We start from the raw sequence: 27,612 nt of genomic DNA, 5'->3' as shown, positions 1-27,612 counted from the left end.
GCTCTTTAGTTCTTCGCTTTCTGCCATAAGGGTGGTATCATCTGTATATCTGAGGTTATTGATACTTCTCTGGGCAATCTTGATTCCAGCTTGTGCTTCATCCAGCCCAGTATTTCACATGATATATATAAGTTAAATAAGCAGAGTGACAATGTACAGCCTTGATGTACTCCTTTCCCAATTTGGAACCAGTCTGTTGTTCCGTGTCCAGTTCTAACTGTTGCTTCTTGACCTGCATACAGGTTTCTCAGCAGGCAGGTCAGGTGGTCTGGTATTCCCATCTCTTTCAGAATTGTCCACAGTTTATTGTGATCCACACAGTCAAAGGCTTTGGCATAGTCAATAAAGCAGAAATAGATGTTTTGCTGGAACTCTCTTGCTTTTTCCATGATCCAGCAGATGTTGGCAGTTTGATCTCTGGTTCCTCTGCCTTTTCTAAATCCATCTTGAACATCTGGAAGTTCACAGTTCACATATCAACATCTATTTTGTGCCTGAAATTATTGGAATATCTACAGCACATATTTTAATATCTGGCAGGCCTCTCTATTCAGACACTTAAAACTTAAGGGTCTCCAATGTTTAGCTTTAGGAGTATAAATATCCTCACCTGCCACAAAGTCAAAGCTGATCAGATTTTATTTCCCAACAGGCATTTTAGGCTCAGGCTTAGTAACCCCTTCTTCCCTTCATACCTTTAGGCCCTGAGAATGGCTGGGGTTGTGTCCAGGCTCTCACAGCTCCTCCACACCCATCCTTAACTTTACAGTTATTTATAGTTAGCCCTTTGGTGATGAACTTCCCTAAATTATCCTAACTTGAATGTGCTGTTTTCTGTTGGAATCCAGACTAATGTACACACAGTTTAGTTTTGTTTTGTTTTTTTTTAATTTGGGTGTATCCACACTCTGAAATACTATTCAGATGATAAAAAGAGTCAAGTAGACCCATACATAATGATGAAATTCTCTCCAAGACAACATAGAATTAAGTAAAAAGAGAACAATATAGGAAAATTTATGGATATAGTACCATTTATGTAAAGCAGAGATAAATATCCATATATATATATATACACACCAGGGCCCTGGTCGCTCAGACAGTAAAGAATTTGCCTGCAATATGGAAGACCTGGGTTCAATCCCTAGGTTGGGAAGATCCCCTGGAGAAGAGCACAGCAAACCACTCCAGTATTCTTGTGTGGAGAATCCCATGGACAGAGGAGCCTGGAGGGCTACAGTCCATGGGGTCACGAATGAGCGACTAAGCATGCAGACTGTATCTGTGTGTGTATATATCAGTATGTATGTAGACAAAGAGGAGCAGAAGATGCATAGCAAATGGTTTTTTTTCTGTGAAAGGGAGTGAAAATTGGAGTAGGGTTGAGAATAGGGAAATTTCATATTTTGCTTTATTTTTCTTGTGATGTTTGAACTTTTACAAGAGAATGTATTTATGTATTCTGTGTCATTTTTTAAAAACCCACAGTAGCTAATGGATTTGGAGAAAAGGCTTTTATTACTCTAGGGTACTGTATCAGTCAGAGCTCAAAAACTGGAAACAGGAACCAAATTAGATAGAAAAAAACTTGAATACAAGGAATTAAATGCTCATAAAATCATTATAAGGCTGGATGAATGGGCTCCAGACTGGAACCCCAAGAATGACTCAAGAGCACCACAGACCCATTTGAGGGGATCCTAACTTTGCCATAATGAGATATGAGAGGAGATGAGAGGCCACTACTGGGAGAAAACAACAACAATAGCAGTTGGGGAGTCAGAACCAGAATCTGGAAGCTGGTGCTGGGGCACTGGATCCTTTAGATCCAGCAGCATGGAGGTAGCATGATCTTGCTCTCCAGCAGGAACATCCAAAGACAAAAAGAAAGTAGCTCCGTCTCACTTCTGCCTTCCCAGTCTTACCTGCATGAGTCTCATTGGTGAAACCAGTTTGCATCCAGAACTCTAGCTGCAAGGGAATCCGAGGAATCTTTCCCTTTTCCCTTTTCCAGGCTCTGCAGGAAGGTGGAATGGAAGTGAGCTGACAACACCGTTACTCTAGGTGGGGAAGAATCCAAGATATTTTCAAATACACAAAAACTGAAAGTTGACCACCCACAGTCTCTACTAAAGGATGTCTGGTAATAAGAAAAAGTAAATCATAACTGAAAGTGGTTTTTAAGAAGCGATTTAAAGCTTTTAAGTCTTAAGTGAATTCCATGGTCCCATTTGATCTGGGCCTTGAGGACTGAAAGCAAGGGCCAGCAACCTTGTCTGTAGAGGTTAAAGACAGTCAATATTTTCAGGTTTATGGGCTGTATGGTCTATAGTATATATACTCAGCTCTGGTGTTGTAGCACAAAAGCAGGCAATGGCAATATGCAAATGAATGGGCAAACGTGTTCCACTAAAATTTTGTTCATGAGACCATATGGAGTCCTGGATTTGGTGTATAGGGTAAAGATTGCTGACTCTGGGCTAAGAGAATCACCAGGCATAGATCCCCAAACAGAGCATTTTTGAGAAAAGGGAGATTATAAATTTGTTGAGAAATTGTATGGTTTGATCATGAGAAGGCATGTACTCTGTGAGGCTCGTTTTCAGTTTATACAGTGGAAGTGGCAACCCATGAGCCTTGAAAGAAAGCTGAGCCCAGAGGGGAAAGACCCTTGTGTTATAGCTTAATGAGCTGCTGTAGAGTCATAACGAAGAAGCCAATGGCGCACCACTCCAGTACTCTCGCCTGGCAAATCCCACGGACGGAGGAGCCTGGCGGGCTGCAGCACATGGGGTCACAAAGAGTCAGACACGACTGAGCGACTGCACTTTCACTTTCCACTTTCATGCATTGGAGAAGGAAATGGCAACCCACTCCAGTATTCTTGCCTGGAGAATCTCAGGGACGGCAGAGCCTGGTGGGCTGTTGTCTATGGGGTCGCACAGAGTCGGACACCACTGAAGCGATTTAGCAGAAGCAGCAGAGTCATAAAGAATGTTAAGGGTTTTGCAATGATCAGCTGTGAACTTGGGGGAAATACTTTTGGCAGTTTGTATAAGAATGGGCTAGAAAGGCTGAGGCAGGTAACCCAAGTTTAACAACAATGTCAGTGATGGATTTATCAGAACTAGGGTGGTGGTTTGGGGAGAAAAAGGAAAGATCAAATTCAGGAGACAGTTTAGAGTGAAGATCAACAGAATAGGTGACTAGATGGTAACAGATTGTATGGGAGGAAGAATAGAGCAGAAGGAGGAGTTTTTGTTGAGGACAGAGGATGGTCTGTTGTGGATGGTATGGCATAGAGAGGGAAGGAAGTGTTCATAAGGGACACCAGTCAGTCTAGCAAGAAACCCACATCTGTACCAGGTCTTCTGGCTACTACTCAGTACAAAAATGACAAACCTATCCATTTCCTGTCAGACTTGGGAAACTCTGAAAACTTCATCAATAGAACCTGACTCTGGAATCAGATGTCCATATCTGTCCAATCCATTTCCCTACCTGACTGCTACCAGGGAACATCCACATATCTTAAACTTGAAAAGCACAAGTCAGTTTCCCCAGAGTTCCTGGGCATCACCATCTTCCTGCCAGGCATGGAGATGCTGCCAATCAAAATCAGCGTCTATTTTTTAATCTGAAAAGTACTCTAAAATACCAAAGGCCTTCATGTTTATCATCCAAGAATTTCCCCCTAATTTCCCCATCTTGATGAACCACTGAAGAAAGAACTCCCACTTAGGGCACATTCTATGGACATACAACTGGAGAGAATCCCTTCAACAGAGCTCTGCACCTACCGTCCACCTAATCAGTTCATGTCATGCTGCTTCCTGCCTGTCCGTGGGTGCAGCCCCCAGTGACAGCTCTGTCTGCTGTTACCTCCACTTGGTCATGCTCCAGAGACCTCACACCACCGTGAAAGAGAGGTTTCATTTGAAACAGCTCGATGGGAATGCTTGAGATAGGATGTAATGCAAACAAATCAATATCCCATTAAGTACCTTTACAGAATAAGCACAGCTGTCTGGAAAAAAAGAATATCCCAGGAGCTGACATTTACAGGCTGCTTCTGCATCCATTACCGTACGCCCATTATACCACCACCATTATCTCCACCACTGTCAAAGATGCTTCCAGAACGTCTGGAACAGAAGCAGAGAAGAGTTGTTTTTCCCTATTCCCATTTTCCATTTTCCTGCAAATGCTTCCCATTGGCAGAACCTAACAGGAAGACAACTGGCAGAGTATTCTGGGAAATCTAGTTTTGATACATAACACAGACTTTAGACTCTGGTTCTGCCATTGATCTTTGCTTGACTTTGGCAACACCCAGCCCTTGACTTCTGTCCTTAAGATTCTAGGCAGTAGTGCCAGGATGATGCTTAGCTCTCTTTTCTCAGCTCTTTTATTTGGTTCTTGCTCTTGCTAAAAGACACTGCTAGTGTGTGATTTAATCTTAACATTAAGCTAATGGGAAATTTTTATTCTTTTGAAGGCAATGTCTGTGCAATACCGAAGCGTCATGTTTGCTAATGTGGATGTGGACAATGCTCGGGTAAGAATCTTAAATCCCTCCTTGTAGATTCGTAAAATCCAGTGTGATGTTGAAATGCTGTCTCAGTGATTATACAAGCAGTTTAAAGTGTAATGAAGCAGTAAATGCCTTCATAAGGTTCTTCTATGTTTTGTATTCTTTAAAAGACAATAAATATGTGGCTCTCCTGCTGTGTGCCCTTCTCCCACACTATGGTAGAATTCACTGATCAGTCCAGTGTTTTTCATCAATTTCTCTTGACTCTGCCCCACAGTCCTACCCAACAGAGTTGCTCTAGACAGACAATACCAGTTGGTTAGGGTTGGGCTCAAAGTGAAAAATGATTTTCACCCCTGTTGTTGTTCTTCAGTTGCTAAGCTGTGTCTGACTCTTAGTGACCCTATGGACTGCAGCACACCAGGCTCCTCTATCCTTCACTATCTCCTGGAGTTTGCTCAAATTCATGTCCATTGAGTTGGTGATGCTATCTAACCATCTCATGCTCTGCTGCCCTCTTCTCCTTTTGCCTTCAATCTTTCTGAGCATCAGGGTATTTTCCACTGAATCCGCTCTTTGCATTAGGTGGCCAAAGTATTCAAGCTTCAGCATCAGCCTTTCCGATGAATACTAAAAGGGTTGACTTCTTTTAGGATTGACTAGTTTGATCTCCCTGCTATGCAAGAGACTCTCAAGAGTCTTCTCCAGCACCACAGTTTGAAAGTGTCCATTCTTCAGTGTTTAGCCTTCTTTATGGTCCAGCTCTCACATCTGTATATGACGATTGGAATAACCATGTGTGGCTAGTTGCTCAGTCATGTCTGACTCTTTGCGGCTCCACAGACTGTAGCCTACTAGGCTCCTCTGTCCATAGAGATTCTCTAGGCAAGAATGCTGGAGTGCGTTGCCATGCCCTCCTCCAGGCAATCTTTCCAAGCCAGGGATTGAACCCACATCTCCCACACTACAGGCAGATTCTCTACCATCTGATCCACCAGGGAAGCCCAAGAATACTGGAGTGGGTAGCCTATCAGTTCTCTAGGGGAAAGTTCCTGACCCAGGAATCGAACCAGGGTCTCCTGCATTGCAGGAGGATTCTTTACAAGCTGAGCTACCCGGGAGGCCCAGGCCTTTGTCAGTAAAGTGATGCTTCTCTTTTTAATATGCTGTCTAGGTTTGTCATAGCTTTCATTCCAAGGACGAAGCATCTTTTAATTTCACCCCTGTAATAGATTATTAATAAATTTCTAAAATCCAATTCTGTGCGTTACAGACATTTTTACATACCTTGCTTTCCCCTTTCTATAGCTTATGCTTTTTGTGGAGTTCTGTTTGTGTGTGTGTGTGGACTTTCTTAAGCATCACAGGGAATTCCAGGAAACCTTTCCCTTTTTTCTCTAGAGTCTTTCTTCCTCATCCCAGCCCCACCCCCACCGCCAAATAATCAGCCTCATGTTTTCAATCAACATGTGCTTATTAATACATACAATGTGTCTAAAAATTTATTCTTCCTAGTATTTGTTATTTTAAAATGAAGAAAAATAGCAGTAATAAGTGGCCTGTGCATACATTGGATTGAATTTAAGCTTTATAATTAAACAATCTATTATTTATCCTATCTGCCCTTTAACAGTTTTGTGACCACTTATCTGTTAACCTCTATAAATGTCAGTTTCTCTATATGTAAAACAAAGTAATAATATTTAACAGAATATGAAAAAACATTATGGCATTATACCCAGAATGTAATAAAAGTTCCATTTTTCTATTTCCCTCAAAGTGTGACAGTGTTTAATTGTCCTTTACGCTGAATTGTGTGCCGTGCATTCAGAATAAACAGCTAGGATTATTATCTGTCAGATATTCAAAGACTTGTGCAGCTATCAGTACAATCAATTTTAGAAGGTATTTACAACTCCAAAAAGAAATATGCCCTCGTTAGTAGTCACCCCCTAGTTCCCTGTATCCACCACCTCAGCCCTAGGTAACTGCTAGTCTACCTTGTCTGCAGACTTGCTGATTCTGGCCATTTCTTATAAATGGAATGATAGAAAATGTGGTCTTTTGTGACTGGCTTCTCTCACTTAACATAGGTTTGCAAGATTCATCCATGAGGTAGCATGTATCAGTCTTCCATTCCCTTTTATTGCTGAATAATTTACTACCTCTTTTTTATCCATTCATTCTTTTATGGACATTTGGTTTGTTTGCAACTTTTGGGTATTATGACTCATACTGGCACAAACATTTAAGCATATATTTTCATTTCTCTTGGCTATATATCTAGGAGTGGGATTATTGGGTCATATGATAACTCTGTATTTAACTTATTGAGGAATTTATAAATTATCATACAAAGTACTGTACGACTTTACATTCCCACCAGCAAAGTAAGAGGTTTCTTATTTCTCCATATCCTCAGCAGCATTAGTTCCTGTTTCACTTTTTGATTTTTATAGCTCTTTGTTTCTCAAGGTGAGACAAAATGCAGTTTTCTTTTCTAATAATGTATTCATTGTTGTCATTACTGTGGTCATGAAAATTATAATTTAGTGTGTATTGGGAGTAGGGGTGGGCAGTAGGGGAAAGATTTGTTTTGATCCTGTGGGCAGCCATGAAATTAAAGACGCTTGTTCCTTGGAAGAAAAGTTATGACCAACCTAGACAGCATATTAAAAAGCAGAGATGTTACTTTGCTAACAAAGGTCCATCTACTCAAGGCTATGGTTTTTCCAGTAGTCATGTATAGATGTGAAAGTTGGACTATAAAGAAAGCTGAGTGCCAAAGAATTGATGCTTTTGAACTGTGGTATTGGAGAAGACTCTTGAGAGTCCCTTGGACTGCAAGGAGATCCAACCAGTCCATTCTGAAGGAGATCAGTCCTGAATATTCATTGGAAGGACTGATGCTGAAGGTGAAACTCCAATACTTTGGCTACCCGATGTGAAGAACTGACTCATTTGAAAAGACCCTGATGCTGGGAAAGATTGAAGGCAGGAGGAGAAGGGGATGACAGAGGATGCGATGGTTGGATGGCATCACCGACTCAATGGACTTGAGTTTGAATAAACTCCGGGAGTTGGCAGTGGACAGGGAGGCCTGGTGTGCTGCAGTCTGTGGGGTCACAAAGGGCAACTGAGCGGCTGAACTGAACTGTGGGTGGCTAACTTTCGCTTGACTCTTAAACAAGATAAACAAAAAAGTGATACTTGAAATCAGATTGTAATGGATTAGAACAGTTGGGATTCTGATATATTTTCTTATCTCATGGCTACAAAATCTTTTACAGAAATGGGCAGTGAAAAGGTGTAAGGCATATAAGAAAGAAACACATAAGCCTTAAAATGCACGATATACCACTCCATGTCTAAGTGTGAGTTGTAAAGAGACCTTTACTCATTCTTACTTCTTTGCAATATACTCTTTCCATATTGGGCTCTGCTGGGGCCTTCTGCAGTCTTTCACAAGCTCTTTTAAATAGAGCTCATTTCGTTCCTCAGTCCTTCTGCTTTGGCTCCTAGAGCCCATCAGTGAGAAAGCTCAGGAATGCTGGAAACAGTCACTTTATGTTTTAAGATTCCTGGAGGCTTTGAGGATATGTTAGGAAAGTTCTTGGCAAGAGAATCTGTAAAGTATCAGCAATCCCTGGGCTCTCAGACATGCCTCCTGAGATGTCACCAAGTACCATTCTTGGTCCAAAAAGAGGATATGAAAATGATGACTTCATTCCATTTCTTTTCTTTTCTAGGAGTTGGCCCAAACTTACCACATCAAAGCAGTACCCACATTTCAGTTGTTCAAGCAAACCAAGAAGGTATGTTTCTATTGTAGCTGGCAGGTTGAAATAGATCATAAAGCCATCAGTCTAAAAAAGGCCTGAGGTATCCTGGATGGATGAAACAACTGTACTTATTTTTATAGCAATGCCATTCTTAGTTTCTGCACTTACATATTGGCAAGGAGTTAAAAAAAGGGGGGGATGAACTGTGAGAAATCTCCCATTCAGACCATTTGAAGTGTCCAAATCTATACGAAATACCCCACTCTTACCTCTCTCTGGGGGCATGACCATTAAAAAATAACCTTACAACAAAAGACATGGTGAAATTCTAGCACAAATATATACGCATTTTTAACAACACTTGAGTGAATGTCAGTCAAAAGCAATCACAAGGTAATATGGCCTACTGGTTGACCAGGCAGGGTCTGGATTCAGATTTCTGTGGTTCAAAAACCAGTTCTTCCATTTCCTAGCAGTTTACTTACTAAGCTCCTGGTATCTTAGTTTCTCTATCTGTAAAAACATGAATCACAGCAAGTTTCCCCTTCCCTTATAGGATTGTTTTGAAAATGAAGTGAATTAACACAACTAAACTTTTTAGACCCTTCCTGACCCACGGATATGTTATGTTAGTTGTTATCTTGAAGATATTAATGGAATGAAGTGTCTCAAATACTCTGTGTAATGAAACTAGTAATAATGTATATGACTGGGAGCACGGACACCTGTGTGTACCTTATGAAAGGTGATTTTGCAACATACTTAAGAGGAATAAACTGTTCATTCCCTTTCATACACCATCCAATTTGGGGAAACTTTTGCCGATGAAAATACCTCATGGAAAAATAAACATCTAAGTGCATGGTAATTGTAGCATTATTTCTAACAAAATATGGAAGCAATGTAAGTGACTTTTTTTAGTCAAGTGGCTAAGTGATTTATGATACGTCTTGTCTATGTGTGTGCTGAGTTGCTTCAGTCATGTCTGATTCTTTGCAGCCCTGTGGAGAGTAGTCTGCCAGGCTCCTCCGTCCATGGGATTCTCCAGGCAAGAAACTGGAGTGGGTTGCCGTGCCCTTCTCCAGGGGATCTTCCTGACCCAGGGATCAAACACGCACATCTAACGTCTCCTGCATTGGCAAGCAGGTTCTTTGCCACTAGGACTACCTGGGAAGCCCATCTAGTCTATGAAAGAGTATACAACTAAAAAGAGTTGTGAATAGAAAAGAAGCAGACTCCCAGATAGAGAAAACAAATTAGTGGTTACGGGTAGGAGTGCAATATAGGGGCAGAGGAGTGGGAGGCACAAACTGTTGGGTGTGACAGGCTCAAGGATGTATTGTACAACATGGCGAATATGGCCAATATTTTATAATAGCTATAAATGGAAAGCAACCTTTCAAAATTATAAAAATGTTTTAGAATTTTTGAAATGCATTAAAAAGATTCAATAAAATAAAAAGAGTTATAAGGAATACATATAAAGTAAAAAAATTCATACTTTACTTTTTAAAAAATTATGTCTACAGTATAAAGAATGAGATCATTTGATATGCTAGCTGTAGAATTTTTTCAATTTCTGCTTGTCCATATGTGCTTGCTGTAACATAATTGAGGCAATAGATTTAAATAATTCTTCCCCCAAAAGATAACACTACCTGTTTCCTCTCTTGAGTTTTTACTTGAAAATTGAAACAGTTTAACACATGCCTTCTCAACTCCGCTTACCTACATTATCAAATTGTTTGTGTGTCATCTTTTATTATCTTCTCTTCTCTTCCATCTCAGAAATGAAGATGCTTCCTCCTTTGAAGTCAGTTCCATCTGTCTCTTGACCGCATCCCTCCCATCTGTGCCCTGCCTTTATCCATTAGTTATCCTGTTTCAAACCTGGTCATTGGACTCTGTTGTTTGCTACCCAGCTACCATTCTCCATTCCCTGTTAGCAGTTCTCTGATGTTCCTCCAGGAAACCAAGCCCTTTCTAGTCCTTAGTCCGTATACTTCCTTAGGGGTCCATCTCTAGGTGTAGACCAGTCAGTGAACTCCATCACCATCAGGAATGGGCCCTTCACTCCAGTCAAGCCAATCCAAACCCAACCAGAGCTAATTCCAGGATTTTGCTTAAGCAACTCGGTAAAAGTCTCTTATTTTGATTGCACTGAATTTGAACTTGGAAAGATATAGTGCTAAAGCTCCTATAGCTGGGTTGCCACCACAGGGAACCTAAAAATGAAGCTACCATACAGAGGAATGCAGAATCAGCCCAAGGAGTGCCCATGGCATTGATGGAACCCTGAATCTATGTATGTCTGAAGCCTGAACTACCCCCATAAATTCTTCAGTTATATAAACTTTGGGTTGCTTTTTCTGTCATTTGCAACCAAAACATTTCTAATGAATATGTCTGTTCTCTCAGACTATTCTCTTTTATTCATAATCTAACTCTTAAAAGAATTAGATGTATTTACCACTTCCAAGTCTCATTTTCCACTCATTCCCTCATTTACGGTCTTGAAAGTTACCAAGGATCTTCTTGCACCTAGTTTAAATTCCCGTTTCTCAATCCTAGTACCCCTTGCTTACACCAAAGTGCATTAACTGATCAGCTTCTATACCCTGGAAACTTCCTCTTCTTTTGGCTTTGATCCCTGATTCCTCCCCAGGTTTTCCTCTGGCTTCTTTATCTCCAGTTGTTCTCACATGTGTTTTCCAAGGCTCTATCTTTTTTCCATTCTACCTCTCTCCATTAATAATTTCATCCCCCAGTTCTAATTCTAGCTATAAATATCTTTAACTGAAACAATAGCCTCAAGTTCACACCAAAGCTCTTGTTTTCTTTTCCAAATAATTCCTTGCTCCATGTATGTTATCCTCTTATTTAAATTTTTATACCCCTCCTCTGCCGTTACCTACAGAATCAAGACTAGACCCTTGTATTCCAGTCTGAGTCGAATTTCTCCATGATTTTAACCCAGCCTATGTTCCCAAGCCCATTTTTTGTGTGACTCAGATCTTAACTTCGTACATTATTCTCATTCTCTTCCAATTACTTGGAGTTGTTCATGTCTGATTTGAAACCCCAGTGCCTAGAAGAATCCCCCCTCTATAGAAAACACATACTTTGTGTTTGATGGTGACTCAGTTGGTAAAGAATCCATCTGCAATGCAGGAGATCCAGGTCTGATCCCTGGGTTGGGAAGATCCCCTGGAGAAGGAAATGGTAACCCACTCTAGTACTCTTGCCTGGGAAATCCCATGGAGAGAAGAGCCTAGCGGGCTACAGTCCATAGGGTCACAACAGTCAGACACTACTTAGTAACTAAACCATCACCAATGAGTGAGCAAATGAATGAATGGGTGAACAAGTGAATCTTGCTGTCTTTCCCCTGCATCCCCCCACCAGCTTTGTCTCCCTTTCTGATTTTATCCTTGTATTAATCAGACTCAGAGAAATTTTCTCTCCAGCTCAGAACAGCTTTCTGGTTTCCTTCTCTTTACAGATGATACTGCTTGATGGCTGCTGCTACTCAACAGTTTTTTCCCTGTTTTATAAAAATAAAACTTTGGATTCTCAGTTGATTCTGTATTTAGGCTCTGGAGCAAATCCATAGCCATGCTTTTGAGGAAAGACTTGGTCCCGTTTGGTCTCAGTTCTACTGGAGGTAAAAGAGCCCTGCCCTAGGGGTGGAGCAACCTCTTATCATCAAGTATTTCTTAACTGGTGTCTGTAGGGTGTGGATCCCTTTTGAATTAATGGAACAGGATACCTGTATTCTAGGGATCACTAAGGAGCTTCAATTTGAATTTTATGCTGATTAGCTAATGGAAAATAAAGTCAAATGACCCTGTCCATTAAGCTGATCTGCCTCCCTGTATTCTAACTGCAGAGTCATCCAGCAAGCCTTTGATTATCACATGGATATTTATCTCCCAAGAAATTTTCTTGAGACTAGAATTTCTTGTTGAATAGCACTAAATTAGCATGCTGATTATGGAGTTAATTTTTAAAACTTGGTATGTTATGTCATGATATCAAATGTTCAGATGCTAAGTCATGTCCGACTCTTTGCAACCTCATAAATTGCAGTATGCCAGACTTCCCTGTCCTTCTGCCACCCGCAGTTTGCTCAAACTCTTGTCCATTGAGTCAATGATGCCATCCAACCATCTCATCCTCTTTTGGCCCCCTTCTTCTCACGCCCTTGATCTTTTCCATCATCAGGATCTTTTCCAAGAGTCAGCTCTTCACCTCAGGTGGCCAAAGTATTGGAGCTTCAGCTTCAGCATTAGTCCTTACAATGAATATTCAGGACTGATTTCCTTTAGGATTGGCTGGTTTGATCTTGCTGTCCAAGGGACTCTCAAGAGTCTTCTCCAGCACCACAATTCAAAAGCATCAATTCTTCGGTGCTCAGCCTTCTTCATGGTCCACCTCTCACATCATACCTGACTACTGGAAAAGCCACAGCTTTGACTATATAGGCTTTTATTGGCAAAGTGATATCTCTGCTTTTTAATATGCTATCTAGGTTTGTTACAGCTTTTCTTCCAAGGAGCAAGTGTCTTTTAATTTCATGGCTGCAGTCACTATCCACAGTGATTTTGGAGCCCAAGGAAATAAAATCTGCCACTGTTTCCATTTTATTCCCCATCTATTTGCCATGAAATGATGGGACCAGATGCCATGATCTTAGTTTTTTGAATGTTGGGTTTTCAGCCGGCTTTTTCACTCTCCTCTTCCACCTTTATCAAGAGGCTCTTTAGTTTCTCTTCACTTTCTGCCATATGGGTGGTGTCATCTGCATATCTGAGGTTGTTAATATTTCTCCCAGCAGTCTTGATTTCAGCTTGTGAGTCATCCAGCCCAGCATTTCACATGCTGTACTCTGCATATAAGTTAAATAAGCAGGGTGACAGTATACAGCCTTGACATACTCCTTTCCTGATTTTGAACCAGTCCATTGTTCCTTGTCCAGTTCTAGCTGTTACTTCTTGACCTGCATACAGATTTCTCAGGAGACAGGTAGGGTATTCTGGCATTCCCATCTCTTTAAGAATTTTCCATAGTTTGTTGTGATCCATACAGTCAAAGGCTTTAGCATTGTCAATGAAGCAGAAGTAGATGTTCTTCTGGAATTCTCTTGCTTTTTCTGTGATCCAGTGGCTGTTGGCAACTTGATCTCTGGTTCTTCTGCCTTTTCTAAATCCAGCTTGTACATCTGGGTCATGGACTGTTGAGCCTGGCTTGGAGAATTGTGAGCATTACCTTGCTAGCATGTGAAATGAATGCAATTGTGCAGTAGTTTGAACATTCTTTAGACTTGCCTTTCTTTGGGATTGGAATGAAAACTGATCTTTTCCAGTCCTGTGGCCACTGCTGAGTTTTCCAAATTTTTTTGTTTGTGTGTATATGTAATCATATCTCCAGAAGGATTCATATCTGTAGCAATTGAGATATCATTTGAAAACCTGTGGAAAAGATTTGTAATGCTGGTTCCAACTGACAAAAAATGTCAATCTTCTGTGCAAAAGACAAAGGCATCAAAAAAAATGGGGTGGGAGAGATATATAGACACAGTATTATAAATCTTTTGGGCTTCCCCAATGATCCAGCTGGTAAAGAACCCACTTGCCAATACAGGAGATACAAGAGACTCAGGTTTGATTCCTGGGTCCGGAAGATCCCCTGGAGAAGGAATTGGCAACCTACTCCAGTATTCATGCCTGGAAAATTTGATAGACAGAGGAGCCTGGTGAGCTACAGTCCATGGGGTTGCAAGAGTCAGACACGACTTAGCGACTAAACCACCACAACCAGCACTGCCACCAGTGAATTTACCCCCACCTGTCAATAGGAAGGCTACCTGTAACATTCACCATTTTCCTGGGGTGGCGAAAAACTAAGTTCAGTTCTCTGAGACCACTTCCATAAATGTTCTCCTCTTTCTTCTGGCACGGCACAACTGAAAATTGACTTATTGAAGCAGTTAACTGCTACTTATCTAGTATTTTTAAAACCCCTAGAATTTAGCTGCTATGAAGAAATGTTATGAGAAATGTCTTTACATTTCTGGTAAAACATCTGGCAAAGAGCCACTGTCCATTAATGTCTTTTAAAATGTACACTGTATAAAAAACCTTATGGTAATTCCTCATAGGACTGAGAGTTAGGGGAATGTTTGCCTCCCTTGAAAATATGATCAGCTTCCTCTCATTAGACCAGAAGACTTAGGGAATCCCTTGGGTTTCTCTCTTTTCATTGCTGCCAAAAATCTCAGGATTACCTCTTCTACTCAAACACAGTAGTCTCCCTTACCCTCAGTTTCCTGGCGTTTCCTAACTGCCAACTCCACCCTGGATCATCCTTTAATGGTTTTGTTATATATTTTTGGATACTTTTATTTATTTTTGGCTGTGCTGGGTCTTTGCTGCTGTGCAGATTTTTTCCTCTAGTTGCGGCAAGCGGGGGCCACTCTCTGATCGCTGTGTGTGGGCTTCTCGTTGCGGTGGCTTCTCGTTGTGGAGCACAGACTCTAGGGCAGGCAGGCTTCAGCAGTTGAGGCATGGGGCTCAGTAGTTGCAGCTCCCAGGCTCTAGAGCACAGGCTCTATAGTTTTGGCACACAGGATTAGTCGCTCTGCTGCATATAGGATCTTTCCAGATCAGAGATCGAACCTGTCTTCCCTGCATTGGCAGGCGGACTGTTTACCACTGAGCCACCAGGAGAGCCCCTGGTTTTGTTATTTTAGCCTCTTGAGTCTTGCTCATTCAAAATATTCACAAAGCGCATAGACTATTCACAAAATAAAAATTTAAAAATCTAAATCAAATGAAGCTACATAACCATGACCTAGGGTTATGGTGGATAATGGGCCTTCCCTGCTGCTGAAAGTTTCCATGCAGAGGTTGGGTGAACATCTGGCTGGGATGTGCTGTAAACAACAGCTATAATTATTTCACAGTTTTAGGCCAAAGGCCAGCCAAAGCAAATTCCAGGTAATAAATACAGTGGGATTGTTCTTTCCTGCTCTGCCCCTGAGTGTTTTCATCTAGGCCATCATAGGCTGTTCCAGTAAGATTCACTGTGGTTAAAAAAAGAAAGAAAGATAGCATGGAAATATATACACTACAGTGTGAAATAGATAGCCAGAGGGAATTTGCTGTATGACTCAGCGAACTCAGACTGGGGCTCTGTAACAGCCTAGAGGGATGGGGTAGGAGGTGGGAGGGAGGTTCAAAAAGAAGGGGACATAGGTGTACCTATGGCTGATCCATGTTAATGTGTGGTAGAAACCAACACGATATTGTCAAACAATTATCCTTCAATTAAAAATAAATAATTTTAAAAAAAACTAAAAAGAGAAAGAAAACAAAAAATAAAAATGCATTCCTCTGGTGTCTTTCAGATGGGACACCCAAAATCTTGGCTGATTTTTGTGACCAGAATATTACACTATATTCTGTTAAGGGTAGTTCATAAACTTGTTTATAGACCCTCTTAAAATCCAATGGAGACTATAAATTCTTTCCATAAGAATATATGTATGCATCTAAATTGAAATGTGCATATATTGCTAGGCTATTCAGTGAGCCTGTGAAGCCAATCACTAGATCCCCTATGTTCATAACATTGGTTCCAGACTGAAATTGGTAGAAGTCTGTGAAGTAGAGAAGGAAGAGTAACAGAGATTTGCCAGGTCTTAGTCAACTGCTTAAATATGGGCCAACTCTCAAAAATTGGTTCCATCTTTTCATCTTTTGGGCTTCCCTGGTAGCTCAGTTGGTAAAGAATCTGCCTACAATGTGGGAGACCCTTGTTCGATTCCTGGGTCAGGAAGATCCCTTGGGGAAGGGATAGGCTACCTGCTCCAGCATTCCTGGGCTTCCCTTCTGGCTCAGCTGGTAAAGAATCTGCCTGCAATGCGGGAGACCTGGGTTCGATCCCTGGGTTGGGAAATCCCCTGGAAAAGGGAAAGCCTACCCACTTGAGTATTCTGGCCTGGAGAATTCCATGGACAGTCCATGGGGTCACAAAGAGTCAGACACAACTGAGCAACTTTCACTTTAACTTTTTCATCTTTTGATATAAGAGTAAGATGGTTTCCCAAAGCACTTAGGAAAGCTGAGAGTGAAGGGATGTAAGTACATAGATGCTAATAAATGAGTTATTCATAAATGAATAATTCAGAAGAACTGAGCTCTCATTTTAAGTGAGAGGAAGATCTTGCCCTTATGGGTGTGAATTGTGGGCTCCAGCTGAGGACACGGACGTCATTTTCAGCAAGCGCCCTCCTTGAAGGAGGCACAGAGATGAAAAGAATCCCAAGTGGGCAGCACCACTGGGTGCCGGAAAGAGGATAGGGTTGGAAGCAGTGGTCATATACTCAGCGTCTTCAAGGGCCAGGCAGGGACAATAGATGAGATAGTAGAAGTGAGGAGAATGGTGGTCCCTGGAGAATCACCCTCCCAAATGGTCTTTGTTCATCTTCATAAAAACGTTAAAATGTATGACATCAGATTTCAAATACATTATTTTAATGCATTTGAATGTGGTTATTTAAACAATGTATTGATGGACTTATTGGATATTGCTGGGGGAGAAGAAGTTTGCAATCACATAACTTTATTCCAAATAATAAAATTGTCACTTTATTTGTATTAAAAAAAAAATATATATATATATATATATATATGCTGCACCCTAAAAAGAAAACAAACAGCATTGACCCACCACTCCAAAAAAATGTCTGTGGCTGACTTGCCGTCTTTGGAATCAAATGATCGTAAGTTAAATTCCAGGTCTGCTTCTTATTAGTGAGGATCTTGGGAATGTACCTTAACCACCTTTAGGCTCAGTTTCATTCTTCATAGCGACAACATCATGTGTCTTTGAACCTTGATCATGAAAATTTGTGACAATGTAAATAAAGTGCCTCACGCTAGACTTGGTGTATACTATGAAGTGTAGCTATTATTCGAGCCCTAGGACCTAGCTGTGTACCTATCTCCCTGAAAATTTATATGTAAATAGAAATATAGAAATAAAGGTTATTGGAGGCCTCTAAAGCTCTTTGAGTAACTACAGTATGCATTTAAGCTAAGTCATCTTAGTATTCTAGAGTTACCTACCCCGTGGTTTCAGTCTTAATAGATTGTGGCTTCTTAGGTGGCCAGAGAGGTGAAGAACCCACCTGCCAATGTAGGAGACATGCACGATGCAAGTTAGATCCCTGCGTCAGGAAGATCCCCTGGAGGAGGGCATGGCAATCCACTCCAGTATTCTGGCTTGGAAAGTCCCATGGACAGAGGAACCTGGTGTGCTCCTGTTCATAGGGTTGCAAAGAGTTGGACACGACTGAAGCAACTTAGCCCACACAGTTACAGAGGCATTCTGCATGAGGGGAAAAAGTAAAGAGCTTTCACATGGTCTTCAGGGCTCTGAGAGGTGTCAGTGCCTAGAAGGGGTTACGTATCAGCCCCATGAGCATCTAATGTGTTGGCAGAGATTAATTGACTGGAGGAGGCAAGAACTAAGTGAACATGAAGGGAAAGTCAGAGAAGTACAGCAACTATTTACCACCATTTAGCAACCTTCCTAAAGATTGCTAAAGATACAGCTCTCAGCTTTAGCAACTTAAAGGCAGTAATTACTTGTGTAGTATGTCTTTTCTCCAGGGCAGGGTTTTGGGTGAGGCAAGATACTGCACTTACTGGGTGGAAACGTTTCTTCATTTGAACTTTTGTTTATCATGGGTTTTTTTGCATTAAATTTTAATACTTTTTTTAAAGTACTAAGATATTATTTATCTTCATTACTAACATTTTTTGGCACCCCTTAAATTTTCCACCCTAGTCCCAGCCCTGTTCTTCTCTGAATTTTAAATTTGTTGAAATTATAGGGAGTGTTTGATTCAGTGATTCACAAAAGTTTTAACAAGACTCAATGAATAGCATGTTATATTCATAGCTAAGATTTATTACAGCAATAAACATAGAGTTAAAGCAACAAGGGAAAAAAAGATAGGCATTGTTGGAGTCTAGAAAGGTCCAGCACGAATTTCTGATGTTCTTCCTTGTCCAGGGCTACTTAGCAGTACCTAAGTTTCTAAGTACCCCTGGACAAGCACTCCCTAGCAGGAACTTCAAGGATATGTGTGGAATATCTATGCCTAGGGATGCCTTTTTGAGTCTCTGGGTCTGAGTTCTTTTATATGGGGACTGGTCACAATGACATAACTTGCTAAGCAACCATTGCTTCACAACCAGCCATAACAATGGAAACTCAGCAGTAAAACTAGGTGCTCATCATCATTATAGATGTTTATGCAAAGCAGCTTAATAAGCCAGCAATGGCATAGTCCATTGCTCTAGAGATATATACTACAAAATCATCCATCACTCACGCAAGAAACACTTGGAGGACCACAGTCCCCAGGACTTAGTGAAGTCATGGTTCTCTTGGAGACACACCAGGAATAAGCAACCAGCCCTGTTACATTAACCTTTGTTCTCACATGGATTCATGTGGAAAATTGAAGTGTCATCTTTATTAAAAGTAATAAAGTGCTAAATTGTGGTAATTGAAGAACATGGCTTAGATCCATGTCAAAAGACTTTCCACTAGATTCTTGGAACCTAGACCTTGAGATGACCCATCTATGGGTGAATCTGGAACTGCAGAGGACACAGTTAACCCGCCCAGGTGGAGGAAATACTACTGTTTTTGTAATGGTGAAAAAAAAGTGTTAGTTATTCAGTTGTGAACGACTCTTTGAGACCCTGTGGACTGTAGCCTGCCAGGCTCCTCTGTCCATGGAATTCTCCAGCCAAGAATACTGGCATGGATAGCCATTCCACCCTCCAAAGGAATCTTCCTGACCCTGAATGAACCTGGGTATCCTGCCTTGCAGGCAGATTCTTTACCATCTGAGCCAAAGGGAAGCTGCTTTTTGTAACTATTTAGCCCCCAAAGGGAGGGTGATAGCTTTTCAGAGCTATCTTTAAAAGGCAGATATTAGGCTTACTTCCAACATGCTTTCCAGAAGGGGACAGACCTGTCCCTTGAGTAGACACTCCTAAAAGGAAGAGGAGGACAGGCATGAGCTCATTCCTTTGTCTTGGCTCAGCTGATAAGCTTACCTTTGAACTTAGGGAGAAGAAAGTGAAGGAATATAGTGAACAGGTATATTTTCCCAATGCTGGACAGTTGAGCAGATTGCTTAATAGAGACATAAAAACAATAGTATATGCCATTGAAAGGAATGGCTCCAAAACTATTTTTATCCCCAAGAACAAAATTCCCTCCCACTCTTCCAGTAATGGGCAGGATAACATTTTCTCTGGCCAGAGTCCAAAATCACTTGTCATACTTTCAATGTAGCTTAACATAAATTCCTACAACACTAGGTTCATGCCTCTTTTTTCCCCTCCAACAGAAAGCCACCTTATCCTGAGTGACTGACTTTCAGGCAGCTTCAGTTGATGGCATAGTTATTCATACTTGGCAAACTATGGCCCCAGGGACAAATCTGACCCTCAGTTTTACTGGGACACAGCTAGGCCCATTTGTTTAATTATGTACAGCTACCTTTGCACTACAATAGCTGTTTTTGTTGCAGGAAGGGGGACCCCTTCCAGGGCCTGAGAGTGGCCTCTTGTCTAACACTTGGAAATGAATTGTCTGAGGAGATGCATGTGTTGAAAAGCAAAAGATTTGATTGGGAAGGGGCGCCTGAGCAGAGAGCAGGAAGGTAAGGGAACCCAGGAGCACTGCTCTTTGATGTGACTCACAGTCTCAGGTTTTATGGTAATAGAGTTAGTTTCCGGGTTGTCTCTGGCCAATCATTATGACTCAGGGTTTTTCCTGGTGGCACGTGTATCTCTCAGCCAAGATGGAGTCAGTGAGAAGGATTCTGGGAGGTTGGTAGGACATATGAACTGGCATCTCTTCTCTCCTTTAGACCTTTCCCAAATTCTTCTGGCTGATGTAGCTTGTTAGTACCACATTCCTTACCAGGACCTCCTGTCATAAGATAACTCACCCAAGTTGTTACTATCATGCCTAGCCAGCTGGGGTAGTTTTAGTCAGTGGTTCTCCTAATAACTTGAGTAGATTTTTCTTCAGTAAAAGGAAGTTTATTGCTGCATTATCATTATAAAAATTATACTGTATTTTCAATATTATATAACTTTATAGATTTATAGACAAAAAAATGTAGATTTACATAAAAGTTGCAGATAGTACAGAGAGTTCATTTAAGTAGTTTCGACAGAGACCATATGGCCCATAAAACCTAAGATGGGTATTACCGGGTCCCTCACCGAAAAAGTGTTCACGCCACCAGTGTACTGAGAAACAGGTGCATAGGCAGTTTCTAACTCTACTACAGGAAAATGAAAGTGAATTAGTATGTTATCAAAATCTCACTACTGGAACAAGTTGAGAAAAGGGCCAGTATAGATTAAGGAAAGATTAGCTAACAGATTACTTTATATGCTTTTTTCTTAAATTCAGGTGCAAGTAAGTTCAAGTTGTGTGAAACAGACTATTTCAAAGAGGCTGTGTCTTCTTGGTTAGATTTTGCTCAGCTCCAAAAACCTTAATTTACCTGCTTGCATTTGCAGAGTCTGCCCTGGGTGTTGTGAAAGTGAAAGAGGAAGTGTGCAAATACCTGCAATAAGATGCAGATGGTTCTGAGGAAAGAATGAGTGTGGCTGGAGTCAGAGAGTCAGAGAAAAAAGCCAAGATAGGAACCAACTGTAATTAACCCTATCCACCTCTCAGTAGAAGGCTGAGGTACTTTCAAACATTCCTTTGTTGGATATACCCTTTTCATTTTATTAATCACATATAATGTCTCAGAAGAAAAAGAGTATCATGCTATTTCAATTATAAACTTGAATTGTTCATACAAGTATTTCCACAGCCCATCCCCCAAGAAGTATCTTGTGTGGGTTAGTTTGGTTGGGCTTTTTGGTTTATGTTGGTTGTTGCTGTTGCTTTGAGAATTTTATGCTGCTGCTGTTGTTTCTAACTACAGATGTCTGAAATTGTTGAACTTTCACACAAGTGGTCCAAATGTAACTTCAGTATTCATTCAGTTGTGTATCAACTGATCAAAGTATTTTATACTTATTCTATAAGGACATCACTAGCCAGACTCTTTGATGTATATTCTTAGAAGTCACTGCCTCACCAGCACGCTTACATTTTCCCAGTGGCAGGAATAAACTCTTTATAGGTGATTGCTTGTCTTTGGCATAAAAAACTGCCTCTGGTTGCACCTGGGTGGTGGGTAAATGGGGGGGGGGTGGTGTTCATGTTATTATTCTCTATTTTTGTATATGTTTGAAAATGTCCATAACGAAAGTTTGGGTTTTCTATTTATTTATTTATTTGGCTGTGCTGGGTCTTAGTTGAGGCACGCAGAATCTTTAGTTATGGCAGGTAAACTTTTAGTTGTGACATATAGAATCTACTTCCCTGACCAGGGATGGAACCTGGGCCCTCTGCATTGGGAGCATAGAGTCTTAGCCACAGGACCACCAGGAAACCCTGGGGTTTTTCTTTGCACTGATTGTTGGATGTAGTTGGTGGTTCTCTAATGCATGAACAACCACCACATATTCCACTGGTCTTTGCAAACTGGAGCTTGAAATTTTCATTAGCAGTCATTACTAGGGTGGCAGCTGTACAAGAAAAATGAAGACGTTGAGAAGACCAAGGTTAACACTACTTCTTAATGCTTCAATGTAGAGCATACTTTGAGAGGTACAACTAAACATTCAGGTTAAAATGAAAAAATATTTTGGGCAGAAATTAGATATTAATGGCCTTGCAAATATATCCCTTCGAAAGAAAGCTACTTGTGAAATGAGCCCTTATCAGTAAACGGCTCCTCATCTGTTACCTACATTTATTAAACTCCTGTATGCAAAGACCTGTGCTAGACAGGAAGACACAAAGATAATGTTTGCCTTTGTCAGACTGGACAAAGAAAGAATAAGATAGGTAACACCTAATCCCTCAAACTTAGCACTGAGTCTTGGACCCGGCCCTCAAAGACCAGGATTCAACTTAGCTCATTCACTTCAGGGTTAATACCATTCTAATAGAGCCCCTACTCTGGGTAAGGTTCTGAGCTAGATACTAAAACTGTGGAGGAGAAATATAGTCCCCATCCTTGGTCTAGCGGAGAAGATGGGTAATAAAATCAACTCTTGGATTCTGGAATTGCACTGGCTACTCTGAGATGACAGAAAAAGACTTCAGAGAAGCCTTCATGAGTTAAATCGTAAAGGATTACTAAGTTTAGCAAGTGATTAAAGATGAGCAGAAGCAGAGACTTATAAAGTATCTCTGGTATGAGGTCAGGAATTATTTGGTAATCATACACCAAGAGTATTTAATTATCGCTAGAATATGAGCTCTGTGGTGGGATTTTGTCTTGTTTTGTTCATTGTATGTCTGGATCGAGTAGGCACTTATTAAGTAACAAATCCAGCTATAAATTTTTGCTTGAGTCCAGTTTATGGTAGAGAGCGACAGTGGAGGTGGAAAAGATAAAATCAAGGAATCCCTGTAAGAAGCTTGAATTTTATGATGATGGAAAAACACTCAAGAATTTCACAAAGAAAAATAGCATGGCAGGATTTGTGTTTTTGAGCTTTGAGGGGAAGAAGTCTCAGGGGCATAAGACTGGAGAAGGAAACAAAGTGTTCAGTTCAGTTCAGTCGCTCAGTCATGTCCGACTCTTTGCGACCCCATGAATTGCAGCACGCCAGGCCTCCCTGTCCATCACCAACCCCCGGAGTTCACTCAAATTCACGTCCATCGAGTTGGTGATGCCATCCAGCCATCTCATCCTCTGTCGTCCCCTTCTCCTCCTGCCCCCAATCCCTCCCAGCATCAGAGTCTTTTCCAATGAGTCAACTCTTTGCATGAGGTGACCATGGTATTGGAATTTCAGCTTTAGCATCATTCCTTCCAAAAAGCAAAGTGTAAGCTGTTGCTAAAATCCAGGGGAAAGTTGATTGGGTAAAAACCATGGGATTCAGACACAAATTCAATGTCACCTAAAGCCACCAAATGGTTAGCATGAAGAAGACTGGCAGTACCAAGTGCTGTCAAGCATGTGGGGCAAGCAGAACACTTATCCCCTGCTGGTGGAGTTTACACTGATGCAATCTCTTTGAAAACCTGTTGGGTAACTCCTATAAAAGCTGAACTCAGTAATCCCCCCCTTTCAGGTAAACTACAGAATGCAACAAGAATGGGTGTTCATATGCCCCCAAAGATGTCTGCACAAAGGATGTTCCTAGCAGCACTCTGGGTCATAGCCCAGGTGGATAAACTGTGTTATAGTCATGCAATAGAATACTAAAAAAAAAAAAAAGCTGAAAATGAATGTATGGCCGTTACACAGATAAATCTCAGAAACATCATGTTGAGTAAGAAGCCAGGTGCAAAAGAATACACACAACATACTATAGAATTCCATTTATAAAAGTTCAAAGACAGACCAAGCCCATTTGTGGTGAAAAGTCTGGAGTAGACTTTGGCTTTGGGCACAGGGCAATGCCTGGGAGCGAGGAGCTAAGCTACATCTACATCTTGATCAGGACATGGTTATACGAGTGGGCTCTCTCTTGTAATAACTCGCCAAGCTGTATGCTGTCATTTGTGCGATGTTCTGAATATATATGAATATTTTAAGTGGCCTCGGTTTCCTGGCTCAGATGTCTGGGTAGGTGATGGTGGCCCTGTATTAGATTCAATGTATCTAGAAGAAAGAGGAGTCAAATTCCACGGTTGCCAAGACTCTTAGCGCATTTGTGGCTTCTGGGTGCCCAAGTCATAGCATGGGCATACCACAATCCCTATGGTCATGGAAATCACCCCTCCCTGGAAATCTCCCTTCGAGGTGAGCCCTCCTGCTTCTAATACCCCTACGGATTGTGCCACCCCTCTATTCAGGGAACTCTCATCCAAAAAGAGAAGCCCATTTTTAGGGGCCCCCAAACTCTTTGGCTCCATGCTGCTTTTTGGCAGTGGGGGAGATCCTAAAATAAGGAGTCAGAATCAGATCTACTAGAATCATTGCCCTAAGAATGATAAAACAGCATCTTCTAGAGCACCGGGGGTGCGGGGCACTGTCTAGAATTACGTGGCAGCGGACAATGGGGAACAGACACACCTTGGGAACTTCTCATCCCTTCTTTGCCAGCGCCTTTCTTCTGCTCAGCTATTACGTGTGCCTTCACTGGAGTCAAGCCACTCCTGAAGCAGAGGAGTAGAGGATAGAGACTCAGGAGGAACCTTGGACAGAAGCCACAAGGAAGGATAAGTGGGAGCCACTGCAAACATAGTTAAAAACAGGGGGAAAAACAGACTGAGACTGGAGTGAACCCCAAGCCTCTCCCACCCCGCTTTCCACCCCAGCATCAGTTAGAGACCAGGGACAAAGTTCCTTTCTGACCAGATTGAGCTGTCTAGGAAGTCCTAATATCCCCAAGTGAAAAGAGTGAAAAAAGCATGCCCAAGCTCCCAGCTCCCAGCCCCCCGCTTCATGGAGCATGCCAAGCAGGCAAAGGCTGGCTTCCTTTGCCTCATCTTGACCAGGAGTTTCCTGGCAATGGGTTCAGTACTTTGGTCAGTTGGCTAAGCTTACCATCCTTTTTCTACCCCTGGCCAAGCTGGTCATTCAGGTGACCAAGTCCTACCTATGTTACTGCCAAGACTTCTTGGCTTGGTACCTCCCCTAGCCTGAGAGGAGCATGAGACTCCCATGATGCCCTAGAGGCTCCATCCAGCTGCCACTGGCTCTTAAGAAAGAGCCTTTTGCAGATCCTTTCTGACACCTTCCTCCCCTGGTGGCCAAGGCCGAGAGAACTAGTTATAGAGGAGATGGCTACAAACCAGACAACCCAGATAAAACATGAAATTCTGCACCCACACTTAGGTAACCCTATTCTCGAGAATCAAAAGAGCAATTTGCTGTTATAGAAGTGGATCCCTGAGCGAGCCGGTAAGTGAAATGGGATCAAGACAGAGGCACAAGAGTGGGGTTGACTTTCAAGAAATAGAATGAACCATGATGCCCACAGGCGCCATGCTGCTACCTGGGAAGCAGAATCATTAGATGTGGGCGTAATATCTTCCCTGTTGCACACTGAGCACTGAAAGTAGTTCTAGACTTTTCTAACCCCTACCCCCAAAGTCCTAACACCATTTCTGGCTGCTGAAACCTCCCTCACTAGAAACTCAAGTCTTCACCAAATCTCAGCTTCAGTTTACCCACACTCTTCCTTTTCTCCAACCCACCTCAAGCAATTGGTACAGAACTGATCATGAAGAGTAAGGGTCTTTAACTTCCATATTTCATCAGATATAAGGTGTTCATTGATAGATGCACCATCCTAGTTCAGAGATGTGAAAAACTGAAAAGAAAATGTGCTTCTTAGAATCATTATTATTACCTGAACTAAAGTCAGGGCATGGGAAATCACAAGCTACTTAACTTTAGGGGATCATGTATATGAATTAGCAAGCCCTCAAGATCAGTGTATAAATGCCCTGAGAAGTTTCAATGATCAGCTTTCCTCATTTCCAGCAACATGATATATTTTAGATCTTAGTTTAGAGGAATATCATGGAAAATTACATAAATCTGTTAGCATAAGCAATTTTGAAAAGGTGCCAAATAAAACATCAGAAATTTAGTGTCTTAATGTGTATTTCTATCTAAAGTTTATCTAATTTCTATCTTGCAGATGATGGAAATGAGTAGTGGATAAATTTATAAACAGGAACAAAATTCCACAAAGCTCCATCTTTGCCATATTTGAACCAATAAATATTTCACCTTTGTGTATTTGTGAACAGATTTTTGAACTTTGTGGAGCTGATGCTAAAAAACTGGAAGAAAAGATTCGAGAATTCATGTAAGCTGATCTCCAAGACAAAATACACTTGCAGTGTTTTAAAAGGCCACAGTGAATGTGTTGTGTTTTTATTTCCAGCAAACATTGTGGTGTTCTATTGATCGCTCTCCTGATGCTTTACAGGTTGAATTCCATATCGCAATCTCACTGCAAAAATCGTCAAAACTCTTGTGCTGTCAGAGATCGTGTCATTTCCATTCTTTTAGCCTTGCACAGCTAAGTAATACCACTTCAGTGAGAAGGTTTTCCAGAGATGGCAGAAGACGGGATCTATCATAGCAATCAAGAAACATATAGAAGTCTTATTGGCTTGATGCACTCCAAATATATAGCAGACTCTTCCCAGTTGAGCCATTGTTTGTGGTACAAAATTCTTCTCCAGTGCATCACCTTGTATTGGAACCATGTCATTGCATAAAAGAAAGCAAGGTGTATACAGCTATGGTTACATGTATAAATACTTACTATGTGCTAGGCAACATGCCAAGCCTGTAGCTGAGATTTGGCCTCTGTACACCAATACCAAATGAAACCTTAGAGACAGAGTTTTGGGTGAAGCAGGAAAAAAAAAAAAAAAAAAACTGCTTTATTGCTTTACCAGGCAAAGGAGGCCATGCCCTCAAAACTATGCATCCTGACCTGGAGAGGGTAGTGAGGAATTTTATAGTAATTGTTCAAAGAGGAGGGTGTGATCAGCTCATGGACATTCTTCTGATCGGTTGGTGGTGAGATAATTGGAAGTCAGCATCATCAGCCTTCTAGTTGCAACTGGCCTGGGGTCTTTGTGCTTGTGGGCAGCATACAGTTAACTTTTCCCACCTGGTGGGGTTTCAGTATCTGTAAAGCAGCTCACATTGCTGTGTGTATCCCTTGAGGGGGAACCAGGACCCTGCCCCAAGGCTGCGCTCTTGTTTCTTGGCTGCTCCTCCCTTGTCTCTTTCCCTTATTAGCAACTTTTGAACCTGCCGTTTGGAACTCAGGAGAGGGCATGGAGGGTGAATGAAGCCTATTTCCTACAAACAAGAAATAGGGGACACAGAAACGTTTTTGTGCCCAGGAGCCCCATGGGATCCTGCTCAGTTTCAAGTCCTTTGCATCCGTCACCTCATTTAACATTTGCAACAATCCTGTAAGTAGACATGTATGAGTAAATGTTTAATGGGCTCCCTGGGTGGAAGAAGTTTGTAGTGATTGCCAGTTTCTGAGGTGTAAATACTTGGTAGATTTCAAGCTACCAACATGATGTTGAAACTGTTTAACTATGTTTGGGACTTGAACCCACAGTCCTTTAACTGGGATACGGACTTACTGAAGCTCAGACTCTTGGTGTCTCCTCACAGAAAGAATTTAG

General features: G+C 41.5%; 1 protein-coding gene across 5 annotated transcripts in view; it reads left to right on the top strand.

Annotated features, from left to right (window-relative positions):
- Positions 1-26,867, top strand: part of TXNDC8 (thioredoxin domain containing 8) — a 32,974-nt gene extending 6,107 nt beyond the window's left edge. Inside the window, exons 3-6 of one of the 5 annotated variants that reach the window (XM_070795263.1) lie at positions 4,499-4,558; positions 8,284-8,349; positions 25,280-25,345; positions 26,203-26,867. In XM_070795263.1, the coding sequence (XP_070651364.1) occupies positions 4,499-4,558; positions 8,284-8,349; positions 25,280-25,345; positions 26,203-26,265 (255 nt within the window). In that variant the 3' untranslated portion in view covers positions 26,266-26,867. Of the gene's footprint in view, positions 1-4,498; positions 4,559-8,283; positions 8,350-10,327; positions 13,267-24,544; positions 24,900-25,279; positions 25,346-26,090 lie in introns of those variants that run through there. The other 4 variants (XM_070795264.1, XM_019965737.2, XM_070795265.1 and 1 more) reach the window with 4 other exon arrangements.
- Positions 26,868-27,612: the final 745 nt, after the last annotated feature.

Source organism: Bos indicus, chromosome 8, assembly GCF_029378745.1.
Source record: "Bos indicus isolate NIAB-ARS_2022 breed Sahiwal x Tharparkar chromosome 8, NIAB-ARS_B.indTharparkar_mat_pri_1.0, whole genome shotgun sequence".
Classification (NCBI taxonomy): domain Eukaryota; kingdom Metazoa; phylum Chordata; class Mammalia; order Artiodactyla; family Bovidae; genus Bos; species Bos indicus.
The sequence above is the reverse complement of the archived record's forward strand: the minus strand, read 5'-3'. Positions and strand labels throughout refer to the sequence as shown.